Source organism: Acipenser ruthenus, chromosome 2 (genome assembly GCF_902713425.1).
Source record: "Acipenser ruthenus chromosome 2, fAciRut3.2 maternal haplotype, whole genome shotgun sequence".
In the NCBI taxonomy this organism is placed as follows: Eukaryota; Metazoa; Chordata; class Actinopteri; order Acipenseriformes; family Acipenseridae; genus Acipenser; species Acipenser ruthenus.
The window spans coordinates 96074078-96097579 of NC_081190.1; the positions used below are offsets into that span (position 1 = coordinate 96074078).

At 38.1% G+C, this 23502-nt stretch overlaps 1 protein-coding gene across 2 annotated transcripts in view; it reads left to right on the plus strand.

The window, feature by feature from the left end:
- LOC117409371 (RING finger protein 24) overlaps positions 1-23502 on the plus strand; it is a 56947-nt gene that overhangs the window by 27271 nt on the left and 6174 nt on the right. For both annotated transcript variants that reach the window (XM_034015321.3, XM_034015319.3), the window contains 3 exons: positions 11228-11270; positions 12387-12428; positions 22508-22587. In XM_034015321.3, the coding sequence (XP_033871212.1) occupies positions 11228-11270; positions 12387-12428; positions 22508-22587 (165 nt within the window). The remainder of the gene's footprint in view (positions 1-11227; positions 11271-12386; positions 12429-22507; positions 22588-23502) is intronic.

The window sequence follows — 23502 nt, forward strand, 5'->3', positions numbered from 1 at the left end:
AACTAACAATCCCTATTAAAGTCTTGAGATTTTTGCAGACTCAGACAGAATCATGTTTGGCTCTATGCTGTGTTGGGAAGACATGGAGAGCACTGGCATGAGCCGGTCCCTCATTTTTTTTTGTGTCTGTATAAATAATGTGCAATTGTAGCATCTTTTACCAAACACAGTGAGAGAACTGCTTTCCACAAAATTGCAGCTCGGCCCATTGTAAGCTAACCAGCGGGCATATTGGTAAGTTGATTCCACATTTTTATTTACTTAGTACAGTTGTATTGCTGGATTATTGAAATTGAAAATACAGTGCAACCTCCATATTTCGGTATCTGCCTTACACATACAATTATAGTGAAATATTAAAAATACTGAGTTATGAATTAGTGAAGGGCCTTTATCAAATCGTGAAATAATGAGGGAGCACTGTATATAATTGTGAATCATTTTTATGATCCTAAAAGGTGGTCAGATTACCAAGTCATTTTTTTTTCTTTTACTCTGAAAAGGAGGGGAGGGAGGGATGGGTGCATTCACCTCTTAGTTATGAAATATATCAGGTGGAGGCAGTGAGAATCTAAGGCAGCCACATCCAGTAAGTGTTTGCTTAAACTTTTCAATATTGCTATCATTTGTTTCCCAAGAAATGATTAAACCCTTGGTATAAAGTTAACTGTTTTGACTCTGACTTTATTAAAGTTACTAACACCTGGAGGACAGTGTCCTTTACTTCAGGTGGTGAATGTTCATCCACAGTGGCCAAGTAACTTTGTAGCCACCTTACAAAAAACCAAAAAACATACTGTAGGTTCAAAGAGATGGCTTTTTGTCAAAACAAGAGCAGTAGACAGACAGCTCTGATCAGAATGTTACATGCTTGAGCCTACCTGTGAATGGATTTCTTGTGTTAAAGAAGCATGACAGGGGCCACATCACAACAAATAAGCACCTCTAGCACGTTTGCCTTGAGAGCCTACATTGGTTTGTAAAATATTTCACACTGCAATGTAGAAAGTGCTGTGGTGGAGGTACTGTTTAACTGGAGTTGTCCATTTAAAGAAGTCCAGTCCTCCATGATCTAATTTTTAATGACAGAGGGTGATTTTTGGCTTTATTTAATAGTGCTGGGATAAATATCTGAATATTCGAACAAATATTTTTTGACGTGTATTCGAATACAAAATCCAAAAGTTGCGCTACAGTTTCAAACATGGCAAATGAAAAAAGAGCTCCGTGTGATATGCGATACTAATATATTAAAAAAAAAAAAAAAAAACAAAAAAACAGGATCAACACAGCAGCTCTTTAGCCTCTATTTAAAAGTTTTAGACAGCAAAAAGTAAACAAATCAATTAATGCACGTGCAAGCATAGTGCTGTCTATGGAAAGCTATCTGGGTCAAAAAAGCGTTGTGCTGCTTTTAGCGCAAATGAGAATTTCATGACAGAAAAAAAGCAATTACGTAATTCTGAAACAGTGCCCAACTTGCTATAAATGTTGTGTAGTGATTTTTGTATAGATTGTATATTATATATTTTTTGTTGAGACTTTGCGGATTGTAATAAACGAGAATCAAAATGCGAGTCTTTTTCCCCTTCACTTTACAATGCCATTTCCATGTTTTGTTTTGTTTGAAGTGTTTAAAGTTAAATTTCAGTTTTTGTTTGTTGGTTCAGCTACAATAAGGCACAAGTAAACCTCATGTTGTTATGAAAACAGGTCTATAGCCGCTGTTTACTGTGAAAAAACGACAATGGCAAGGAATTAAGAAAAATTAAAAAAATAAAATAAAGTGAAAAAATAAATAAATTTGTGGTAGTGGTCATGCTAGCTTTTAAAAATGTTAATTTGTAGAACGCATACCATCTCAAAATCTGCGTTTTTAACCATAACATCTGCATATTGCATCAACATAGTTATATTTACCGTATTTCCCAATGTAACTATTTCAGATTCTTAAATAACCTATTCACAATGTCAAAATCAGTATTGTAGAAAATGTACCAATGTCTCTGCCGGTAGCTGTCAACATCATAACTATTTACAGTTTTGCTGTTTTAAAAGTTATTTACATTTTCCTTTTAGCACCCAAGTCAAAAAATGACTTGTGCTCTTTTCAAATCAAAGTCTTAATATGGTATTTAAAAAGAGGAAGCAGGGAGCAGTGGAACCATTTTTACACTTTGCATTGCATATAACTGCTTCGAAATATTAACAAAATTATTGGATAGGTATGGCGAGGATCTGTTGTCTTTTACATCTGTGTTTTAGAAACGCACTGCTGTTATTTTTTGTTCTGCGTATATAACACAGAATTCTGCTTAAACGTGACCTCTGAAATGCAGTGTCAACTTTATGTAGTATTTATTTCAGGAATAAAGAAAACAACTTTAAACTTGACTGGGGTAAAGTAAGGCCTACACCACATATTCTTTACTCCTGTGATATTTTTCTACTATGACATGTTACTGTAACGTCTTGCTGTTAAACACAGGCACACACACAGGCCACGGCCCCTGCTGCTATGCTGTCTCTGCCTGCATTCTGGGCAATATAATGGCTTTTTGAAAACGAACGAATATTTAAATTTGAGTGAATATCCAAACATGAAAGTCCCATGTTCGTCCCAGCACTATTATTAAAAGAACACTGTATTATATTACTTCAAGATCACAGATCAGATGTTTCTAAAGCCTCTGTGATCCAAGCTTAAGGATAATACAGCTTTTGCTTCAAACATTTAAAATTGGGTTGATGAATGAGAGCCAAACCACACCTGCTGTGAAGTGTTATTGGCATGTGGAATCCCTGTATTTTGTTTTAGTCTATTTAATGGAGGACTGCTCGCAGCCAAGAAGGATTTCTGCTACTTTTATATTTGAAGATTGTGTGGAGTGGCTGACTCTGGGAAGCAGCAAGAAACATTTTCTATTAAAATCCTGTGCAATAATTGTGCTAGGATCAAGCAAGACATTCAAGACCATAACTGCAAGTTTAACGCAAGAACTAGTATGTTAATAATCCATTATTGTTCAGAATACTCAATACCTCAGTAAGGTAGGCAGTATTCTGAAATAGGAGTCTTAAGAATAAGATATGTGGAATAGCTGTTTTACAGATTATTAGTGGGATATTAATTAACATACAAGGTTAAATAAGGATTTAATGCATGCCTTTCACAGAAGTATACATTTTTGCAAATTGCTTGTGCGATCTCTGCATCCCTTGCATCATTCAAGTATAACCCTTCAGGCATGCATGGAACCATTTCTTGCATACTGTAGTTCTTGCTCTAAACTTGCAGATATGGTCATGCTTGATCTGACTTGATCCTTGCATTTTTATTGGCATGGGAAGGTGAGACATGATGGAATAATCAATTTACTGTAAGTAAGATCAAGAATCACCCCATGCCACTTGTAAAAATGTGTTTTATATAAATTCATCTAATTTTAAAGGTGTAATAACTAAGGGTTATTAAAAAAAAAAAAAAAAAAGATAACAGACATTTCCCTTCATCTCCTCTCCAGTCCGTTCTTGTTTTGCTCCTCATTTAAAATCGACTTTCTCACTTTGACTTTGACGGTGAAGCCTGTTCACTGTATCATGCCACTGTATGAGGTCGCTAATAGGAACTCCTCCTTTCCTATTACCTGTATCAAAGTAATAAAAAAAATTGGCAACAGCAAAACAAAAACGAACTATTGAATTTTGATTTATTTTTTTGAAATTTTGTTATTACCCCTTTAATGTAGCAAACCATCTCGTAGAGCTCTATACTCAGTTCGTCCTCTCCTGCATCTTCACATGCTGATCGTGTTCGGAATGTACGCTTTTTTTGTTGAGGTATTTTTTTCTCCTAGACCGTGCTGCCTGTTTTACAGATTTCTATCATTGAACTTCGAGAGGTTAAGGTTACTAGTAATGGAGGTAAATGTACAAAATATGTTCTTTCTCTTACCTTTTTTTCTATATCCGTGTTTGTGGTTTAGTACACAAGCAGCATGGTCCTAACTGTGTTCTAGATGTGATTTTCTTTCCTTTTATGTATTAGTTTATTTATAATTTATTTCATTATTCAGTATACTGCCCATTTTTATGTTAATATCCACTGTGCCCATAGTAATCGGGTTTCAAATTCCCAAATCAATATTAAATGTTTAGCTCTTAATACTAAACTGTTTTAATTTTGGTCAATTACAAGAAACAGTGGGTTCAATTTATGAAACTTTAACATGGGCTTTATTAAAAAAATAAAATAGTAAAATAAAAAATAATGTTTCCTAGCAGGTGAAAAGTGTGAAAAACAAAAGGTTTGAGTGTTGCAGTGCAATAATGAACTCTAAAGATCTGTTAGAAACAGTGGACAAAGGGTCAGTGTACACCAGCCATTAATTAACCAAAACAGTTTAAATAGCAAGTGGGTTGAAGTTTTGTGAATGAGACCCAGTATTGCTACTAAAATTCCTAAAATAAAGTAGACTATTCATTTATTCCTTGATTTGCGGTGTGTGGATTGTAGACACTATGTATCAACTCTTCTTCTTATAAATGATCAGTAGATTCTTGGCTTTGCTCCTCACTAATGGCTTAGTAAGTTCAGAATTGTCCATAGGCTCCCCTATGGTTAGTTCTTGTCTCTGCTCAGCTATGAATGGATGACTGATTGTAGGTCTGGTGGTAAATCTCTTAAGGCCACGATAAACTATGTGATTTCCGTGCAATGCGATCAGATTGCAGCCATGGATCGCATCACTATTGCATCAGTGTTGCACCCTGCAATCGGGCTTATAGGTTTGCATTCAGTCGCAAGATATCGAGTGGGGATCTAATTTTTTGCAATCAGAGAAATTAAAAAAAAAACAAAAAAAAACGGATCAATATGTTAGCATTTGTGCGAGATTCAGAGGACCGGCGTTGGGGCTGCTTAATTAATGTTTATCATTATTAACTCTCTATTAAGGCACAATCTTACGCTTTGTAGCAAACGATCAGATGCTGATATTCGGGCTTCAGCTCAACGTCGCTATATATAAACTTCATTGCCTCGCTCCTTTCACAGTAGGTCACTTATATGCACAGCGCTGCCAAGATATTATCAGTCATTTTCCTACCTGCTCCAGTGATTCTTCTCATCATTCAGCTCCAACGTTAGTCCTTCCTGCAACCATCCAGTCTCCAGCCCAGCAACAGCACCATTCAAAGCGCAGCTCCATTACTCAACTTTCTCTGCGTCTTCATTAGAAAGACTGGCCCTCCGCTAAACTTTCAAAGCTCCGCCGACAAGACATAGAGTTTCCCTCGTCGGTGATTGCCTTGCCTTAGCTACCACAAAGCTTTGTCTGCTGAATCTCTCTTTACTCCTCTCCTGAATCAGTACCGTCTACTTCTAATGCAGACTTCTCTCAGCAACCAGACTTGCTGCCCCAGCATTACAGAGATCAAAACTTCGCCGCCAGCAGGCTCAGCCTCAAGAGCAGCTACTTTATAAGGATTGGCCACTCAGCTAACTTTTAAAAACCCTGCGCGACGACAATATCAACATCTCGGCTGGAAGCGATAGTATGGCGTTCTTCAATATGTTATTGTACCTTTTTATATCTGCTTCTCCATGCTGCCTGTTCCTCAAGCGTGCTTCAGCAAACTCTCGCGCTCAGAGCTTCAGGACAGGCCGGCAGCACCACCCTCCTCTCCAGCAAAACAGGTCCCACCCTTCAGCTTCATAAAACAACATTTTCAAAGACACGAAGCCCCTCATTCACCCCATCAACATTTCAATCGCTTCAATTAATACACGGCTCAACAATATGGACAAACAGGTCGCTTCCAACACTACAGCAATCTCTATCAAGCCCAGTATTCGCCACTCCATGGGATCCAGTATCACTATCGTTTTATTGGCAGTTTTTCCCCTATCTCGCTGTCTATCCCAACAGTCTGTCTCACACTTCCACCAACTGGAAATATAGTTTAAACAATAACATTCAGGTCTTTTACCAAATAAATAATTAACAGCAAAGATATCGGTGTTACACGCAACATCAAGTTCCACACCGCCATCAGGAGCCGGATCAATATTTATTTTACATTATCAAGCTCTCTTAGATATGGGGGTATTATGTTCTATGAGTACCATAAACATTCTCCACTAAAACCGCCGCCATCTCAGCAGCAGATAACCATTTTGCCGATCGCTCTTCCCCGAGTCAGTCCTCTTAACCGCATTTTTAGCGGTTCTGTGTATTCACTGCCCATTCTACCATCCTCTGCCAAATACAATCAGATACACCATCAGAGCATTTATTATAAACATTCCAATTGCGAGAGTTATATATCACAATAATCAAATACTCCACCCTGCATCACTTTCTAAAGTCAACGGTTTTATTCTAATCATAACCTCTAGATGGCAGTATAACACCTTACGTTCTGTATATTTTAGCGGGTCCTCTTTCACTGCGGAAGTCATGTATTTTCAAAACAGGACCAATTTACTTCAGAAGTTAAGATTTCATTTGATGCAAGACATATGTGGGGTACAGAAACCATGTCCTACGATTATCAACGTTTCAGTCAAGGAGCCCTCCTACCCAGTAATGGACAATACACTCATGGACTGCTCCTGATCAAATCAATAGGTTTCACAGCAGCCTCCGAGCAACGTTCTACAGCGGCCTCAGATCTATGCATTCTTTATCTCTGCGCAAAGGTAGCCCCATCTTTGGTTCAGTCTAAACTGCCTTAACACTCAAAGACCAATATCACTACCGATGGCAGTCCACCATTCACTATTACAAATAACTGCTTCAACAGATCTCCGCTCTCTACAGCTTTGCTTCTGCACACTACTGACAGCACTCCATCTTTTACTTCCTTAGATCTCTGCACTGTTCAGCAGATCCCGCCCTCTACTCTTAATCGCTCCTCACTACAGCAGATCTCGGCTCCCTCTTCAGATCTGCTTACTGTTGCAGCAGGCAAAAGTTGCTTTAGTTTACCATTTTAAATCTGCAACTGACCTCCTCCGACCTTCCAGCGCTCCAGCTTGCCTCCAATACTCGGATCACGGAAGCCATTTCGCTTGACTTCCTCAGCAATCTAGTCATATGTCCGGTCATCCTTTCAAATACTACAAACATTAATACATTGTGAGAGACGTGGTACGAGACTGGAAATCTGTCTTGATTATGAGTTAAGGAGTTCCACTATTAGGAGAATGACTGGAGTTATGAAACCCAAATCTCTGAAAGTGAGTTCACATCATTTCCATTCCAAGCAGACATGATATTATCAAACCTCTGATTGATCCTGTATTAACTAACAGATAGGATTCTCTCGCCACTGTCGTCTTCAAAACCGGCCTTTTTCCCCAACCTTATACCCCCCCCCCCATTCAGTTTGAATCAGAGCAGCTACTTTACAAAGCCAACATCAGTCTCTGTCTAATCAAAACTTGGGACGCCGGTCCTCTGCAGTAATCAATTTATATACCCGTTCATCCCATACCGACATAGCAATAGCCCATCAGAGACTAGTTAGCATGCCCGGAGTGGGGGCTATCTGACTGCCGGGGCCACCAGAAGTTTTCCCCTTCTAGCAAAGTATTTTTTTTTTCCTCTCCACTGAGCAGCAGGCAATCACACAAACTACACTAACACTATTTTAACCTCTTCAGTTTGTCTTGTATGTCCCTTCCTTTCCCGTCTTTTCCAGCTATTTATTTTATGTTATGCACTGGCATGTCTATTGTTTGTCTCATGGTGGGGTTTCTGCAAGGAGTCGGGGTTCCATTCTTTGGGGGGCAAGTGAGTCTCACTTTCCTGACCTCAGGCCTGCTTCAGTGATCTCGTCCTCGCTCTGGGGGGTTCTCACCGCTGTGAGTAAGAGGGGACCCCCGGCCACACTAATCCTGTCGCAGCTCATGCTCTAATCTTACCTCGTCCCCTGAGGCTCTGTTCTTTTTCCATCGGGACGTGGCCCGTTTTACACTCTCATTGCCGTCCCAGACTAACCCATCTCCTTGTTTCAGGTTCCCAGCGGGATGCCTCTCTGCTCCCGGCTTCAGAGGCCTGTGCCTAACCTCGTCCGAGGGCAGCACCATATCAGTCAGGGAACCCTTTTCTATCTCTCCTTTCAGGTCCTGATTGATTCATCGGACTTTCCTTCGCCCCAAGAGGTGCCTCTGCCGAGTCAGAGCCCTTTTATGTGTTTTCAGATCCTCGAAGCTTCAGCCTTCAACCAAGCCCGGTCCTATGTAAAGGCGGCTCATCGGTCGGGGATATCTTCCTATCCTAGCTTCAAGTCCGGGCCCCTCCAAGCCTGCTTCTAAGTTCGGGCCATCGGCTCGCCTTCTATCCTAAGTCCGGGCTCTCTTTGTCCGCCTCGGTCCCATTAACAAGCTTGTTTCTGCTTCCTCTGCTCTACCCTTATAGCCTCAGCAAACGCCCCATGAAATATATGTATGTATAGGGACACACACAATGTGAGCGTTATAACCGAAATGCATTATAAATGGGGGAAGGGGTGGGTGGCGCTGGAATTAAAATGGATTTAATTGGGATTTTTACCATTTGATTTACACAACATACTTAACACTTTGAAGGTACAAAATATGTTTTATTATGACACAAAAGTTAATTAAACAAAAAAATAAGTTGTTGGTTGCATAAGTATTCACCCCCGAGTCAATACTTGGTAGAAGCACCTTTGGCAGCAATTACAGCTGTGAGTCTTTTTGGGTAAGTCTCTACCAGCTTTGCACATCTGGATCCTGTAATTTTTGCCCATTCTTCTTGGCAAGCTCTGTCAAGTTGGATGGGGACCGTTGGTGAACAGCAATTTTCAAGTCTTGCCACAGATTCTCAATCGGATTGAGGTCTGGGCTTTGACTGGGCCATTCTAAGACATTCAGGTTCTTGTTTTTAAACCACTCCAGTGTAGCTTTGGATGTGTGTTTAGGGTCATTGTCCTTCTGGAAGGTGAACCTCCGCCCCAGTCCCAGGTCTCTTGCAGACTGAAACAGGTTTTCCTCTAGAATTTCCCTGTATTTGGCTCCATCCATCTTGCCCTCAATCCTGACCAGTTTCCCAGTCCCTGCCGATGAAAAGCATCCCCATAACATGATGATGCTGCCACCACCATGCTTCACCGTGGGGATGGTGTTCTCAGGGTGATAAGCAGTGTTGGCTTTGCGCCACACACAGCGTTTTGCGCTAAGGCCAAAAAGTTCAATTTTGGTCTCATCAGACCAGAGAACCTTTTTCCACATGTTTGCTGTGTCTCCCACATGTCTTTTGGCAAAATCCAAACAGGATTTGATATGGTTTTTTTTCAGCAATGGCTTTCTTCTCGCCACTCTTCCATAAAGCCCAGTTGTCCCATGGACGGTTTCTCCCATCTCAGCTGTGGATCTCTCCAGCTCCTTCAGAGTTACCATTGGCCTCTTGGTTGCTTCTCTGACTAATGCCCTCCTTACCTGGTCACTGAGTTTTGGTGGACGGCCTTCTCTAGGCAGAGTCGTGGTTGTGCCATATTCTTTCCATTTTTTAATAATGGATTTAACGGTGCTCCGGGGGATGTTCAGAGTTTGGGATATTTTTTTATAACCCAACCCTTATTGGTGCTTCTCCAGAACTTTATCCCGGACTTGTTTTGATAGCTCCTTGGTCTTTATGATGCTGTTTCTTTAGATATGCTCTCTAACAAACTCTGGGGCTTTCCAGAAACAGGTGTATTTAATCTGAGATCATGTGACACTTTAATTGCACACAGGTGGACTCCATTCAACTAATTATGTGACTTCTGAAGGCAATTGGTTGCACCAGAGCTTATTTAGGGGTGTCACAGCAAAGGGGGTGAATACTTATGCAATCAAGACTTTTCAGTTCTTTATTTGTAAATAATTTTGAAAAATATGTAGATTTTTTTCCCCACTTCGACATTATGGACTATTTTGTGTAGATCAGTGACAAAAAAATCCCAATTAAATCCATTTTAATTCCAGGTTGTAACACTACAAAATGTAGAAAAGTACAAGGGGGGGTGAATACTTATGCAAGGCACTTTGTATGTATGTGTGTATATATATATATATATATATATATATATATATATATATATATATATATATATATATATATATAATTCACACTCCAGACTTTCTCCCTGTCTTTTGTATTTGCTTTTCTCCTCACTCCTCCCATTCCCGTTTCCAGTCACCCTCTACATAGTGCATGAGGTTGCACCCTATCGCATGGTGTTTCACCTGGAGTGATCGACCGCTATTGCTTGCAATCAATTGCGTGCAATCAGTCGCATGCGATCACATCGCACGGAAATCACATAGTCTATCATCGCCTTTAGGAAACCGCCCCCATCTTCCAACATACAAACACTCTGCTTTTCAGTTTAAAAACTGATACAACATTTTTGGGGAGTTGATTAACTGTAAAGCGCAAGTACAGTGTCACTGTTAAGGGGTGGCAGGCAAGAAAATGAACTTCCAGCTGGGAGACTGGAATTCACATTAAAATCTAATGGAAACATCTGTTAAAAAGAGAGATTAAACACTATATTTAATTCATACTAGACTAAACTAGACCAAATGGTTCTTTTTTTTCTGGCCTGCTTTTGCCTTATGATATTGTACACTAAGGTGATTAAGTGAACCCCGTGGTATAAAACGTTGCTGCAGTTTGCAGCCAGAACGTCTGTTTTACAGTTTGTTTCTAGACTAAGAACAGCCTACCAAAATTTGGCAATCAACAATTGTTAATTGAGGTTCTAGTCACTAAAGTTTGCAGGAGACAGGTCTATTTTAGAGTTCCTGAAGGTTATGTACTTTGATTTTGCGGGTTTTATACAAGTTGTATAATAATATCATATAATATTAATGAGTTAGCGTTGTGTTGTTGTCTATAACTTCCTGGATTGTGTGACATACTGTGGACCTGTAATAAATACAGATTATAGTGCCAACATATACCTGTTGCGGTGCTATAGTCCTATGAAATATTATGTTACTATTGTACCGTGATGGCTCTAGTGGCTTTATAATTTATATTTATCCCAGGTCTTAGCCTTGCATCTTCTGCAATGAAGAAGACTGAAGGAAATTCATATTCGTGATATGTGTGTGTGTGTGTGTGTGTGTGTGTGTGTGTCTGTATTTGTGTTTTCTTTTGTAAATGTGTTGCATCAATTTAATAATAATAAAAAAAAAAATTTCTTTCAGGTTACGACATCAGGCACACAAGGAACTGTATGCATACAAACAGGTAACTAAAACATATTGCTCATGTTCCACTCCCTTTAACCCTTTGCGGTCCTATGTCGGACCTGGTCCGACATTGCAATTATTCCTATCCGGTCTAATGTCGGACCCTGTCATCAAAAAAATGTATCTCATGAACAGTCATACTTGCCCCTGGCATCAGATAGGGGCGGTCATAAGGAAACAAGCTGGCTGTTACTGAATCAGCGCACAGAGAATATCACGGACATTTGCAGAGCTTTTTTGAGATGTTATAGTAATAAAATAATGGATTGCATTATTGAGGAGTTTGGTGATAAAACGAGTGATCAGGAGATGATTGATCGGTATGTACGACTATTATTATTATCATTATTTATTTCTTAGCATAGGTGAAAGCTATAGCGAACGAAGGGGTGGGGCGGGGCTGGAGATGCCTAGTGAGTGCTTTGTTGATATGCAGGGCCTTTTAAACCCGTTTGACTGGAAAAAAATACTTTTAAACAGCGCGTCTAAAATTAACTACGCATGTGAAAATAAATTGGGCCTGACACACACTTAATAAATGGACTGCAAAGGGTTAAACCCTTTGGCAACTGCATGTATGTTAAAAGGCGAAACCCAAACACTTCTATCAAACTTTGGCCACTAAAGGGTTGATAAGGCTTCATTCAAATTCCTAGGACCTGATGAGCTGGTTAGTTATACAAGATAACCAGGTTGTGTTTTGTGCTCAGATATCTGCAAGGTTTGATACAGACTTCCAAGTGTTGTATCTTTTTAACGCTAGGTTACCTATTTTTGTAACAAGACCTATACTTTGAGCCTGTGCTAAACCTGCCATCCTGAAGGTGATGCAAACATTCCATGAATTCTAAGACATCAAACTAGGATCAGGAATGCAGTAAGATTTTTGGTAAGCCAGTCTGGCTCAGGTCTTGTCTCGTCTGTAGCAATTTGCTTTAATGAGATCCTCTGAAAGTGCTTTAAATGACTAAGAGTAACCTTGATGGCATCCTACAGCTCTCATTTTTTTAGCAGGTTTCTTGTCAGAGTGTCAGATTATTAGTGGTAGACAGACTCGCACACACACCCACGAACACCATTTAATCTTGTGGGGTTTTTTTCTTGTTTTTTTTAGGTTATTCAAAAGGAAAAAGTAAAAGAGCTCAATCTACATGAGGTAAGTTTGAACTGAAATAGTAGCATTGACTTGTCTAATAACTGCAGGGATCCACAGCATTGTTATCTTACACTTCTCAAAAGAGAGCTGTACAATTATGAGACTGCATGTGTCTTCTGTCCTTTGCTGCTCCAGAACAAAAAAATGCTAGAAAATGTATTTTAAAAAACAAGCAAACTTTGAACTGGAGCTGCTTGTCACTGTCCTTGACAAAAAGATGAATATGAGTGTCCTACGCCTCCTTGGTAGCTTTGAAAGAAACTGTATGTGAAGCATCAGTCTAGCATTATTCTGGCTATCGGACATTTACAACTAAAAATTACAAATGGACTACCCTGTACTGCACATAAATACATCTGTAATCTTATTGTGGGGCCCCTTGCTAAATCCCCAACCTTATTGGGTCAATTGCAACGAACTTGCAGAGTTAGTATGGAGCTGCGTACTAGCTAGTACGGTACTATCTCGGGATCATCCCCAGCTGCGTACTAAGTTAGTATCAATTGCATCGAAAAAACAAGTGGAACAAAGTTGGAGACTAGCTGATCCCCAGATTTAGTACGGTACTAAGGATCAAGCATTGTTGTTGTTACCAAAAAGGAACTGAAGGGGGCTCTAAATCATTAATTCATTCATTATCAGAACCGCTTCAGCCTTTTACAGGGAGCTAGACACGGTGCAAGGTGGGATGGCTCTGAATCAGAACATTTGAAATATTTGTAACAGTAATGTATGTATTTTACGGTATTATGAGCTAATAATCATTTTTACAATGTTACAAATAGGCCGACATTTATACATAAATATTAATTCGTCTCTAACATATATTTATATGTGTACATGTAATAATTTTTATTTTATTTTATTTAAGATATATATGCATGGTAAAATAATCCATATCAGGGCACACGGACTGCCTATAAAATACTAACGAAGTGCAGTGCCATGAAATAAACTAGCAAAGCTGGTTTTTGACACAACCCACATAGGCTGTTTCGACACCGTTCTCATTGGACCACAACAAGTACAAAACAAGGAAGGGGTGGTATTTTGAAGAAGTATCATAGATAATCACTTCTAAAAACACCCTGAGAAGAGCTCTGTTTATTTTATTTTTCAATGTGCCCCCAGGTCCTACTACGTAAAATAACACTTAACTCGCCCCTTTATATTAGCATGTAGCAACCACTTTACTGTATTGCTGGCACAGAATACGAAGTGTTAACAAGTGAGTTTCATTTGTTTATTTTTTACAACAGTAGAATTGTGACACATTTATTTGGAAGGAGTGGTCACCTTCAGTTATTTATTACCAGAGGAGTGTTAAATGGATTTTTTGCATTCTGACAGAACTGCACAAATGAAATGTTTCACTTTATACAAGTGTGACAAATGTATCCACAGCAACACTCCCATATTGACACTGACACAACTTTTACAGGCAGTAATTCTGGAAGTTTACAACGGGCTGGTTGTCAAAAATTTTTAAAAAAAATTTAACAACGTCAATAAGACTTATTGTATTAATGTTAAACTCCCTTTAGAAATGAATTGCTTGTGTTTTTTTTTTGTTTATTTTCTGTTGACAGTTCTCAATAAGTTAGTGTTGTAATGAGTTATAAGCAATGATAATTTATGGCAGATACCCACTGGTTACTTTTTCATCCCTCTTCAGCAATTTCTATGCTTCTGAATTAAAGGAATCCGATCTTATGTGCTACAGTAAAACATGTATTATCTGAACTTCGACTGGGAAATTCTTAACAGCAACAGTTGTAATTTGATTATCGGATAGCAGAGGTTTGACTGTATAGATTTTAGTTTATTCACTTTATTCAGACGAGTTACAAAAGTGCACATGTACGATAAACAAGAGGTGCCACTCTGTTTTGACTATTACACATTTACATAGTTTCTTTGGCAACTATGAAACATTTTAACACAAATGCAAAGAAGTTCAACTAAAGAAATTCAACCTTGTTACAGAGACATGCAAATACCATAACTTTTCAAGCCTTGCTAAAGTTCTTCGGTGACTATTCTGGAATTTAACATTTGTCCGGCTTTTTAGTAAAACAAAAAAGAAAAAAAGAAAAAAGAAAAGAATACTTGCATTGTACTAGTTAAACTAAAATGGAACATTTAAACATAAAAAAGAGTAATGATACTTGGCCCAGAAATGCCAAACCTAATTGAAATGGGTAGTAAAAAACTCTCCAGCAGTCAGCAATGATTGTAGACCCATTTCTAGCATTGTGACTACATTTAGTATTGTTTTTTTAGGAGAATAACAAAATGACAACTGAAAAGGAGGATTAAAATGAATGTGTACTGTTACACAGTATGAGGATGAGCCAGATTCACCAACTGTAGGTTGTACAGTAGACTCCCATGAATTTGTGTTTCGATAATCCCTGTGGTTTAATACAGTACATTATCAAAATGTGTTAGTGCAGAAATCATCTGATCTATGAGGAAGCGAGTATTCACGTGCTTCATTAGTGTGGAAATCACCGTATCTGTGCAGAAGCGGACGGTCATCATTTAATTTAATTTGATTAAATTGAGTACAGTATAGTGCAAGCCAACAGACAGCACTGTATTGTTGTTACTGAAACCAAGCGAGCAGAAAGCAGACTTAAGACTCTTAGCCTGGCAGTCTGAATATGAAGAACAGTTATGACAACGCTCATTATGTACACGGTGTATTTTGACAGTTGTTGGGACGTTATATTTTATTTTTATTATCGCATTTTTCGAGTTTTCAATTAATAGCGCAGGGATTTCCCAAACAGTAAACTCAATTTCAGCTAATCAGCTTTTCACTAATTCGGGCTCAAATCTGATTAACAGGGGTCTCCTGTAGTGGTTTTGTAACAGGGACTAGCAGAACATTGTGGATGAAGGCTAGACCATCAAACTCCTTTTACTTACCTCGACTGGATTTGTACCCATGCTAGATGAAGGACTAGTACATTTTGCCTGTGAGACTCGTCTATTCTGGGAGAAGAGCTGTAACAGCAGGAAGTGTTACTTGGGTAGGTGATCACTGGACATTGCATTTGACACGCCTCAAAGGCGTGCTGCAGTTCATGATTTGGTGATTGCAGTTACATGGTGCCACCACTAGGATACCAACAATGGTACCTGGGTTGAAGCAGGTATAAAAACATTCAAAACAAACACAATGAAAACACAGCTAATAAATAAAAGGCGTCGTCAATACGGCTAGCGCTACCTCCACAAGGAGGGTCCTGCTAGTATTGGAGTCTGTGCGCTACGCCCTCGCTATACTTTGAGAGGATTTCTAAAATCCCCCTGAACCAGGGGTCTCCAACCCTGGTCCTGGGGAGCTCCTATCCAGCAGGTTTTATAGTTGTCTTTACATCATCAGTGGCTAAAGATCTGGAACACCTGTTAATCTTAACTAATTTAAGCCAATAATTGGTTCAATTAAGTAACAGAGATTGGTTGAAACGAAAACCAGCAGCCACAGCAGCTCACCAGGACCTGGGTTGGAGACCCCCTGCCCTAAACTAACCCTTATCTCAAACAATAAATAGTCCTGGTCCTCACACAGCAACTGCTTCATGTCAGGGTTCACAAACACTTCCACTTTTTATGTGGTGTTTTTGACGAAATCAGAGCAGTTATCGTATTTTGCTTCATAATAACTGCATATATTGAAAGTGCATAATACATACATAGTGTTCCGCGTTTTTCGGTTTATTCCGAATTTTACCGAAAAATTTACAGGATTATTTTAAAACTGGACGTTGGTTTTTACTGATTTATACCTGATTTCTTGTGTCTTCAATATTTTCCTGGTTCTGTTGTCTAGGAAATACACAATATTTTGATTAAAATGCTGTTTTAGTTTGACTCTGGCATTGTAATAAGCAGCCCTACACTGTATGCTAGGATACAGCAGATGTTTAGACGTCGGAGGATCAAATAACGTTCAAACGTGGTTCTCTTGTCACTTCACAAACACATTATCGCCTGATCATGTTGGCGAATCAAAGTCTGATTATTGTGGCAATTGCTGGGTGTTCATACCTTCTGTAGATACTATTTCCGTCAGCACAGCGATTGCGCAAACGTTCACAAAGTACCAGCTAACTTGGTAAAACATGGCTTCGACAGATTCTGCTTATCATACGTGCCAGGGACAATAAACTTAATCAGAAACCAGAACTGCTACGCATCATATTCCACATGTAAAGTATGTATACTGAGATTTTTTCTCCCAAATTATTACCGATGTTTCAATTAAATACAATTTTTTTACAGATTTTTATCCCTATTTTAATATATGTAATTCCATGATTTTTTTTTTTTAAGATAAAAACCGAAAACGCGGAATACTCTACATACAGGATAAACAGGACTAATGGGAAAACACCATAGTGTTACATTTAAACTTTAATACAGTAAACACATAAGCCGTAAGGCTCTTCAATGTTCTCCTTGTTCTTGTGTATTTTGCTGCCATTAAGAAATAACAACTACTGTACTACACAGAGTATGTGCAAGAATCCGTTATAATGTTTGAGAGAATTAAAAAAAAAATGTTAAAAACAATGCTAGTATTTGAAATGTCTTGCTTATTTCATGTTTTACAGAGTGTGTCTTGCGGCTGTCTTGGTACGTGGCTCATAGGGTCAGGAAGTTTGCCTGCCCCTGCTATGTAACCTACAATAGAGGTCAATCAGCAATCGGTAGCCTCACGTTTAGACATGACAAAAGCCTGACCAGCTCTCCTGACTTTCCAAGGTCAGCAGTTTGTATCGGCAGTGTAGTTCATTGTGCAAGCAAATTCTCTCATGAATGCTGGTGACCCATTTTTTCCCTCCTGTATAGTTCAGGTCTGGCTTGTTTGAATCAGTTGAATAAAATACTATAATGTCATGCTTATGCTATAGCAGGACAGGGTTGTCTACCTTGCATTATGCTTCCAAGTGTAATGTCTCATTGCTAACCCAATGGATAAAGGGTCATTAAGTGGCAGTAATTACATAGTGCTGCAGTATAATGTACTTAATGGGTAATGACAGTATTAGTATTCACGCTACAGTATTAGTATATTCTTTATATAATGTTAGTTGGTCAACTAACTGACTTTTTATTATTACAAACGGTGCACTAGTACACATTAGCTGCTTTGTACAGCAAATACATTTCACCGACCATGCTGAGACAGTAGCAGTAGCTATGTATTTATGCTGTGTGTGCAATTGCTACCACTTAAAACTAAGTGGTACCAGTGTTTTTATGTTTGCACATCCCCCAAACTGAAAACAGCATTATGCCCACATTGAATCTTGCTCTGTAAGAAATGTTTGCTCTTCCTTAATTTTACAGCGTAAGTTGAAGCCCGTCCCACTATAATCAGTTTGAGAGGCATGACTAACTATTGACATATGTGGTGAGAATACGTCATCAGACAGCGGGACTTGCCCAAATAAATACAGCTAGACATCCTAAACAGATCCCGTTGTACATCTGAACTGGAGAATAATTTTTTTTTTCTATCTGTGTCAATATGAAACAGATCAGCCAAGCGCTGATGTCCCTTTAGGAGTGCATCTTCATCCCCAGGAACCTGGTTCAGGCAGGCAGGCAGGCTTGGTTTGCAGGCATGTCTGATGGAGGAGGATCAGTGTGCAGATTATCTGAACTGATAAGAAACACACTGGTGATGCACCTGGAATGAACCCCTGTGATTAATTGTTTATTAGTTAACCTTTCGCCTCTATAGTTGACTTAAGTGGACTGAGTTCAGGTGGCCTTAGTCGAGTTCAGTCCTTCATAGACATTAGTCCACATCTGACAGCACCAATATACTGTTCATAGAAAAAAAAACTTTTTTTTTTTTTGTAAATATATTAGGGCTGTCAATTAATCACAGTTAACTTCTGCGATTTAACGCGTATAATAATGTACGTGTGTGTGTGTGTGTGTGTGTGTGTGTGTGTGTTTATATATACAGTTTTTAACGTGGTTTAAATTACATTAAAACACTGAATGGCTCATACCTACAGATTAATTACAGATTGATATAAAACATTTATGGAATTGTCAAAGAAAGTGTTCTAATTTGCCAGCAAGCCAGAACAACAAAATGAAACCAAACAATGACTATGAGCTGTCTTAACGACTACTGTATTTTTTTTATATATATAAAATAATAATTATAAATGATATATTAAAGGAAACTGTTAAGAAAATATACAGTATAATTTGAAATGTAGTAAGGCGACTAATAAACTGACTCCATTGTGATTTAGCAGCTGGTTCAAACAATTTAACAGCAAATGCTGGAATGTTTCTGTATAAGTCTGTGTAAATAAATATAAAACTGTAAAGAATGGGCAACATTGTTAAGCCAGAAATAGGACAAAACGTTTTTTTTTTTGTTTTTTTTTTATGCTAGGTTGTTTTTTGGATAATAATAATAATAATAATAATAATAATAATAATAATAATAATAATAATAATAATAATGCAACTTTCACTTAAATAGCGCTCTTCATGCAGGGTGCTTTTACAAAAAATATATAAAAAATCCTGTGTAAATATAATCCAGACCCAAACAAATACGTTTTCAAACAGGATTTAAAAGATTAAATTGTTCTGGCATTACTGATATGAATCGGGAGCAAGTTACAAAGACGAGGGGCATTATAACTAAATGCCCCGGCTCCGACAGAGTTCAAACGAATTTTAGGGACTGTCAGAAGAGTAGCATTTTCTGATCTAGGGGAACGACCAGGAAGATATGGGGTCTGCAGATCTTGAAGATAAGAAGGTCGAAGACATTATAGGTAATAAGAATAACTTTAAAATAATAAATATGCACTTAAAATCAAGATTAACTAAGATTCTTTTTTAAAATCGCGATTCATTTTTTTAAGTGCTTGACAGCCCTAAGATAGATAGATAGATAGATAGATAGATAGATAGATAGATAGATAGATAGATAGATTATATATATATATATATATATATATATATATATATATATATATATATATATATAAAAACATGTTGACAGCTGAAAGCTGAGGCACGACTGAATTGTTTATAAGGTTGAAACTACATTCAAGTTTTAGGAACAGTAGTTTAGAAGTACGATCGAGTCGAGTCACTCGTCTGTTTATGTTAACAGTTGTTGGTGACTTGAAGCCCAGCGTTTTACTGTTTGACTACAGGTACTGTAGCAGTACACTTTCAGTAGAGCAGGAGTGTCAGATTATTAAAACATTAAGCAGTGTCTGACTCCTGTTCACACCAACCTGCCACCTAAACGCACTCATGGAAGGAATGCTTTTTTGGTGTCTTTAAGAAATCCATGCTGCAGTGCTGTAGACAGTTATTTAAATGGAAACTGCAAATACACATATTGCTTACATATTACATTGCAGACTCCAGCTTGCACATTCTTTTGTATCAAATGCTGTTTATCATGAAAATTACCCCTGTGGTTATGTAACCTATAATTATGAGTTCATTGATGTGAATCACCCTTCCGTATCACGTCTGGGAGTCTATTTCACATAGGGTGTGAACAAACATGTTTGTTCATTTTACAAGGGATGGTGTGCATTAAGTGCTGGGTCAATTCTTCTGCCTGTTTCACTATATGTGAAGCTGCAGATACTACTTGACAGTTTGTCTCAAAACCTGGAATGCAGTAAAAAGGTTTCAAAAACTGGAGTTTGAAGTCGTACAGAAATGGTCAAGTTTCCAAAAACAAATAAAGACCAACCAAGACAGTGGGGTTTTTGTTCTCCTTTTTTTCTCTTTTTTTATCCCTTTTCCATGCATAGTCTTGACAGAGAGAGTTAGCCCTGGGGTCAGTTAATTACTTCCTTCAAAGAACCAGATGTTTCTGTACAGACTCATTTGTTTCTGGGCAGCAGCATTTGGAGATTGTGTTTCAGACTGCCTGGGGATATTGGAAGCAGCTCGGAGTTAAGCTAGAGCGGTCTCCAAGCTTTATTTTAACTTAAAGTAATATCTGTAAAGCACCATCTATTCCAGGCATAGGCAAAGTTATCCCTTTTGAGCAAAGTGTTCTAACCATGTTCTAAATTGTGTAATTTAACCAATCAACCTCCATACAAAGTACTTAAATTAAACTTAATTTGACCTATTAAACCTGGAGTGGAATGGCCCACCACAACTGTGGTTGGAGCTTTATTGTTTATTTATTTCAGTCCTTCTCACCATGTTGATTTTCCCTGTTGAAATGGTAAGTTACCTTTCATGCTGCCAAAATGTTGAAAAAGGCAACACTGCTGTAGGTTATTCCATTGGCCTTTTCCAGTACCTCTGTTGAATCCATGGATAATAACTCCATGGATGGCAGTTGACATCATAAAAGCACCCCACGATTTGGGGCTGTTTGTTGTTGGATTGGAAGTGAGGTAGCAAGCATTCTTATAGGTTGCATCCAGACTATTGTCTAACTTAATGAGCAATAACAAGAGCCTTTCTTTATCCAAAAAGCGTTAGATTATTATTATTATTATTATTATTATTATTATTATTATTATTATTATTATTATTATTATTATTATTATTATTATTATTGATTTGTTTATTTAGCAGACGCCTTTATCTAAGGCGACTTACAGAGACTAGGGGGTGTGAACTATGCATCCTCTGCAGAGTCACTTACAACAACGTCTCGCACGAAAGAGGTTAACACAAGGATGTTAACACTACAACCGGCGGATTTTCAAACTACCTAGAACCACCACGTGGGTCACTGTGACCCAAACATTTTTAAACTGCTTCGTTATGAAAATGAAAGACATACTATCGGATACAACTAAAACGTTTTATTCATGATCATATCTAACATTTGCATCACAGAAACGCCATATTTAAATGGAAAATTAAACATAAAGGCTTTATTTTTAAAATGAGCACATATACAGCAAACTACAAACAGTGAAAAAAATATAATAAAATACACATTTCAAAAGAAATGGGTATGTACATATACCCGTGTACAGGTGTAAATGGGTATATGCACACACAAAACTATAAAACCAAAATCATTGTTTCTAATACTACATAAAAAGAAAATATAACTGCTTCCGTTATGACGGCTGCATTGCTCTATGGAGGAGCGTACACGTCTGCCAGCTGACTGTGCCTGCATCCAGGAGCTGTGTTGTAAACACAGACACAGTTCCATTGAACGCTATTGTGTAAACACATGTAAACTGGTACATACAAACCTGTAAAACCAAAATGTTGTGGTGTGTGTTTTTTTTTTCCCTCTAATAGTATGCTGTATGCATCTGAGTGCAGCTTGCTGTATTCCAATCAAAATGACTACTTTCAAGATTAAATATTTCCTTCATATCTATTCCCAGTTGCATTTCTGGAACAAAACGAAGGATTGTTGTCTCCAGGTACATTGGAAAATAAGCAACTCGGCTTTCACTTGACAAAGTGGCATCTTGACAAATCCACAATCATAGCAATCACTGTCTCATAGTCACTCTACAAACAAAGAAAGGCTTGGAAAAAAAACAAACACGTGTGCTAGGAGAAGGAGGCGTGTCGTTTGCTGCCTTTACAAAAAAAAATAGAATATCTTGCGTTATATTATGGGTCACATTGACCCATGTGGCAGTTCTAGGTAGAACTGTTTTAAGTTTTATAATTTTTGCGATTTGGCTGTCAAACGCCGTCTGGATATTTAATTAATATATTTAGGAAAAGTCAAAAATGGACACACACATATGATTTACAACGGAAGAGTAATTAACATTTTAAATCCAAAACAGGCCAAATTGACCCGCATGGCGGTTCTAGTGTTAAGTGACTTGATCAGGGTCACACAATGCATTGAGACATTTCTTACTTTGAGACACTGAGAAATGTCAATTCTGAGCCTGTTTACCAGGTTAATAAAAGGTCAGGTCTCTTGTGTACATTGTTTAAAGCAAATCTGAAAACATAGCTAGTAGTCACAAACAAAATAACGGTCTTTTTTTTAAGACCTGGGGGGAGGTGTTGGAAATGATTTTTAACCTCCTTGAATTTCCCTTCCTCAGATATGTGCAGTTTGTTTGGAGGAGTTTAAGCAGAAAGATGAGCTGGGAATATGTCCATGTAAACATGCCTTCCATAGAAAGTAAGTACTATCCGGAGACAAGCAATTATGGATTCATAAGAGGCTGTGGTAGAGGTGTTTTTTAAATAGAACATCCTTGCATAAAAATGACTAGATTGGCCTTTTCTCGTAATTGCAGTTTGAATTATACAATCTTAAGGCATTTTAACAGCCTTCCTCATTTATTTGTTATATTCACAGTAAACACCTTTTGATGTATCACTGCTTCTTTGATGTGCTTCCCTCCTTCACGTGGCACTTGAAACTAGTCTGTTCAAAAAGGAGAGTTTGGTTCACTAGCCTATATAATTTACAAAGTAAAATTAATTGTTATTTTGGCCAGTGTGTAAATGTAGGGCTACAGTGTACTATCACATTGTGGTCCAAACCAGTAGATGCTGCTAAAGTCTTCAATGCAAAAGATACCAAGACATTAAAACTAATCCTAGCGTATTATACAATGAATATCCATGGTTCTAAATCAATGGTTATAATATATACTCGCTGATATAGCGCTATGCTAGCTTCAGTGTTTTTGTTTTTAAATGACGTGGAAGAGAGTGGAAAACTGTTATTTACTGGATACAGAGACAAAAGCTGCAGTTTAACCTTGCAGTAACATGTGCGTCACTGCAAGACATACAGTACTTATACTACATGTAATGGTGCAAATTCATATGAAATGCTGCATGTAAAATAGCCAACAGAGCGTGGCATGAAGCTGCTGATCTCTTACAACGTTATAAACGTCTCGACTATTGAGCAATCTGTATACTAGATGTTGCTCTCCAAGTTATAGAAGTGACATTTGCTTTTTGTACCAGACACGTGTGCCCCATATTTTTTTAATTTAGTAATTGCCAATTATTTTATTATTTTCTCTCAATCTGGCATATCCATTTATTTTTTAGGCTCAGCTCACTGCTACCACCCTTG